General features: G+C 52.5%; 1 protein-coding gene across 2 annotated transcripts; it reads right to left on the bottom strand.

Annotated features, from left to right (window-relative positions):
* Nucleotides 1-1,610: 1,610 nt before the first annotated feature.
* Nucleotides 1,611-4,031, bottom strand: TMEM185B (transmembrane protein 185B). 2 transcript variants are annotated; one of them, XM_059166616.1, is made up of 2 exons: nucleotides 3,979-4,031; nucleotides 1,611-3,837 (listed from the first exon to the last, which is right to left on the bottom strand). In XM_059166616.1, the coding sequence occupies exon 2, from the start codon at nucleotides 3,382-3,384 to the stop codon at nucleotides 2,332-2,334; it is 1,053 nt and encodes a 350-aa protein (XP_059022599.1). In that variant the 5' UTR covers nucleotides 3,385-3,837; nucleotides 3,979-4,031; the 3' UTR covers nucleotides 1,611-2,331. The 2 variants fall into 2 exon arrangements, with proteins under 2 accessions (XP_059022599.1, XP_059022600.1); XM_059166617.1 differs by lacking the exon at nucleotides 3,979-4,031 and having other exon boundaries at nucleotides 1,611-3,360; nucleotides 3,736-3,914.
* Nucleotides 4,032-4,265: the final 234 nt, after the last annotated feature.

The raw sequence follows: 4,265 nt of genomic DNA, 5'->3' as shown, positions 1-4,265 counted from the left end.
AGAAACTGCCCTTACAGTACTGGACACATGCGGTGTTATTGTGGCTAGTCCACATTACAAGGCAATTAGCAAGTCCACAGGCACAGCTGAGAGATTTGTTTTTTTTTCCAAACTTTCCACACCTGTCATTCCCACTGGTTTTAGCTAAAGCTTTTGAGGTCAGCATGACAGGGGATGGCCCACCTTGGGGTGAGGGGTGCTGATCACTTTCAGACCCTGGCTCTCTAAGGCTGGGTGGGGCAGGGTGGTGGGAGTGTGGAGAGGACACATCACTGTCTGGAGGGACAAGCCTCTAGCCTGAGTCCGGAGCCAGGAGGGGCTGGGATCCCCCAAGCCCTAACCTGGATTCCTCCAGCATCCTGCTCCTCCACTCCCAATCTTACTTGGGTCTTCTAGCTAGTGCCTGGCAGTGGAGGGGTGATCAGAGGCTCTAGGCTCCTGGAAAACAAGAGGGGCCTGAAGTTCCCAGGGGCATTTTGCATATCCTGTTCTTGGCTTGTTCCCTCCCACAGGTAGGGTGCTGAGATGACCCTGTTTTTTCATGGTCCCTTTTGACTGTGTACTTTGTGGGTACGCAGAGGGCCTGCATTTGGATCATGGCTGGCTCAGTTAGGTCCTCAATAAATATTTGAGAAATGAATGAATCCTTGTTGATGAAATTTACTGTTGCTCAGGCTGCTTCCCACATTCTGAGGGCTGGTGTCATCTCAGAGGGTGTCTGTGTGCGTGTGCGTGAGCATAGCTAGCACAGTCCTAGGTGACCAAACTGAGCTGTGGCGTCCTCAGGATTTCAGGAAGCCAGGCTCTCAGGACGAGCTTTTGGTGCTGGCACGGTCTCTCACTGGGTAAATCAAGTTACTGACTTGCAGTCCTGGACTAGCAATTCAGATCATTTTTACTAAGTTGGTAATGATAAAAATGGATTCCCTCCTTCCTTTCCTCCAGTAATAGTATCATTACACTTTTCTATTTCAACCTTTTTTTGAAAGTATTTATTTGTTCTCAGAAGAGTATTATTCTCCCAGAATGTGGCTTCTACCTTTCTGATTCCCTGGTGTACCACTAGTACCTAAATAAAGACCCTGCACTTAACTTTACAATCAACCTCAACTCTTCTTTCCTTGTGGCTGACAGATCAAAAAGTCTGGACCTTAAAATAATAACTGATCTTGTCAGCTGTGCTTTGTTTAAGGCTATTCCTTCCAGCGTTCAGATGACAAGTAACTTTTTTTTTTTATTATAACCAAGTAATATTCTAAGACTCTTAGCAATGAACAAATCACTTGTTGCTTATTTTGGTTGTTTCTGAAGAGATGTTATTACCTGTGTTGGAAAAGTCTAGGTGCTAAATGAACAGTATCACTGTATGGCCTGGTTATCACACTAGAGCATGTCACCTGTTCCCAAAGGACGGTGGCTCCTCCCTCTACTAACAGAGACCTTAAAACTGTGTAGATTGAGTCATTTAACACCTAAATATTAAGAGCCATGGGATTTTCAATCCCTATATTTATGCCTGGTACTTTGAGAAGATCCTATACTGCATACATATTAATGTTTTAAAGGCAGCCACAACAGACACATATCTTCACGTACAAACTAAAAAAAAATACTGTAACGTAATACATTGTAATGCACAGAACTAGAATCCAACAAAATATGCTGCTAAAATAGTCACATAAATATCGTATATGCATGGATCCATTTCATTAGAAAAATTCACTTTTTATGATATTAAAGACAAGTATCAGCAAAGCCCAAAGAAAAACTATTTCAACAGGAGGAACACTAAAAATAACAACTCTAAGGCTTATGAACAAGTGGAGGGAAAGAGAATTCTTTACATTTGCTATTATGTCACAACAAGTACAATCTGAAATACTTTACACTAGCACTGTATAAAAATACTTTTAAACGATACTTTCCATAGGCATAGTACCATTTAAAAAAAAACAAACTCAGCTGTGTATTTATTTCGTTTGAGGACCTACTATTCAACTGAATGCTCCCAAGCTAGCTTTTAAAACACTAGCCTGGAGTACAAGTTCTCTCACATGTATACACCACACACACACACACACACACACACACATCCCACACACGCATGTACGCACACGCAGAGCCATGTATTAAAATGACCTCCTACATCTACCATGCATACTGATGAATGACTGACAGGCATCAATCTAAAACGAGGCATGAGATGATGGTGTTTGGCGCCTATTTTCAGTTCCAAGTTTGGGACAGATGAACAAAGAGGCAAAAGTAAGGTGGATTTTGCGTGTGTATATGGTTCCCGACCCACAGATGGGTGCTCTCCAGAAGAGGAGTTTAATCCGGCATATCGATATTTAATTTGGGAGGCGGGGGAACGTATTTCCCAGGACTCTGGGTTATAACTACCCTGGCCTTCTTTCCAAACATTGGAGCAATTTTAGGAGCATCTGGGACTGATGTTTCTTCAGCATCTTCACTGTCTTCATGATGTAGATCATAGGAAATGTTCCCATATTCTCTTAAAAACGGGAAAATTTCAAGCAGAAACTGACAGAAATCTCTGCGAATACCAAACCACCAATGGTTGCCTCCTTTTCGCCTAAATGTCGTGGCCATTAAAGTTATTAGAGAAAGCCAAAGGGGGACAAATATGGAGATGTGAGAGAATGTATTGTGGCCATCTAATCTGTGAACCAGCAGAACCTCAAAAGTGAGCAGGGGCACGACGATCGTTATCCAGCTGATGGCCATGGTCACATGGGTCCTCCGCTGTTCCGCGACCACATCTAAGGAACGCAGGAACAGGAGGGACCAGACGATGTAATAGAGGACGACTAGGCAGAGGAACGACATGAGAATCCACAGGGGCACGAACACCACAAGCCACGGCCAATGGATAATCCTGTCCAGCCTCAGGGCGATGAAGATGAACTGCAGGATGTTGACTGAGCACAGGATCTCCAGCTCTAGCGACCTGTCGTGTCGGAAGCCCCAGACGCAGGCGGCCACGGACACTGGGGATACGAAGAACAGTGGCATGAAGACCAGCAGCCAGAAGTGGGTCCCCCTCTCCACCCGGTCGCAGACCAGGACTTCGAACATGAGCAGCAGCAGGTGGATGGCCACGGCGATCAACATGGCTTTGAACTCCACGCAGGCCTCCCCCTCGGTGCGGTAGCGAGGGTTGCGGGCCCAAACGCCCGCACCCACTGAGGCGCCGGCGATGACCATCAGCTTCCACAGCCATATGGGGGCGAAGACGGCCCAGTAGCTCCACTGTATGATGCCGTCCAGGCGGAGGGGCAGCAGCACGGAGAAGAGCAGCAAGCAGGCGTAGATGAGGAACTTACTCGGGTTGAAGTCCTGGAACAGGCCCCTGGGGTTCATGGCGATGCCGCCGCCAGCGCCGCCGCCAGCCCCCCACCCCCCGGCCCGTTGCTCCGCCGGACTCGGCAGGCGCCGAGTCTCCGCCGCTTCCCGGGCCCGCCGCCTCCCCGCCCCGCCTGCCACAGGTTTAGCTGGGCAGTGGCCCCGACTGACAGGGAGGAGGTTCCGACCCGCGGCGCGGAGCGGCCGGAACACGTGCGCGCGCGGTCACGTGGCCCGGCCGGAAGCGCGGCGGGGGTGGGCGTGCGCGTGCGCGCCCGCGCCCAGCCCGCGCGACCCGGGGGTCCCGGACGGCGCGGCGTCTAGGAGTGTGGCCCTGCCTCGGCCCCGCCGCCCGCCTTCATTCCGTACCCATCCGGAAAACGGCTACTGCGTGTGGCGCCGGGAGCGAAGGGGCCGGGCGCGCCGCTGACACCCCGGCCGGCTGGTCGGCTGACTTCGGGCGGACGCTTCCTGGCGGCGCCGGCAGAAGGGAGGCGGGAGTGAGCTCATATCCTCTCGGCCGGCCCAGGGGCCGGGCCAGGCGGGGCGGGGCCGGGGCCGGGGCCGGGGCCGGGGCCGGGGCCGGGGCCGGGGCGGGGCTCGCCGGCGTACCTCTCTTTGCCGGCAACCGACCCCGAGGCTGGGGAGCTGTCCTGAGGTCCAGTGTCGGGAGCGCCCAGGGGCAACGGCGTGGGCACGAGCGAAGGCGCGTGGCCGACGGGTGTGGGAGTGTGGGAGTTTGGGAGCAGGGGGCGGGTGGGTGCCGGTAAGTATGAATGCACATGGCGGGGCGTGCCTATGTGGAGTGTGTGCGCGCGCGCGGGTGCGTGCAGAGAGGGGCTAGTTTGTTTACCCAGTGCCGACCGAGGGGGGCCCGGGCGGGGTGGGGTGGGGAGCTT

This window comes from Mustela lutreola, chromosome 3 (genome assembly GCF_030435805.1).
Source record: "Mustela lutreola isolate mMusLut2 chromosome 3, mMusLut2.pri, whole genome shotgun sequence".
NCBI lineage: Eukaryota > Metazoa > Chordata > Mammalia > Carnivora > Mustelidae > Mustela > Mustela lutreola.
The sequence above is the reverse complement of the archived record's forward strand: the minus strand, read 5'-3'. Positions and strand labels throughout refer to the sequence as shown.

What these genes read in the sequence shown, in the direction of transcription:
- TMEM185B (XM_059166616.1), bottom strand. Translation starts at nt 3,384, where the DNA reads ATGAACCCCAGGGGCCTGTTCCAGGACTTCAACCCGAGTAAGTTCCTC.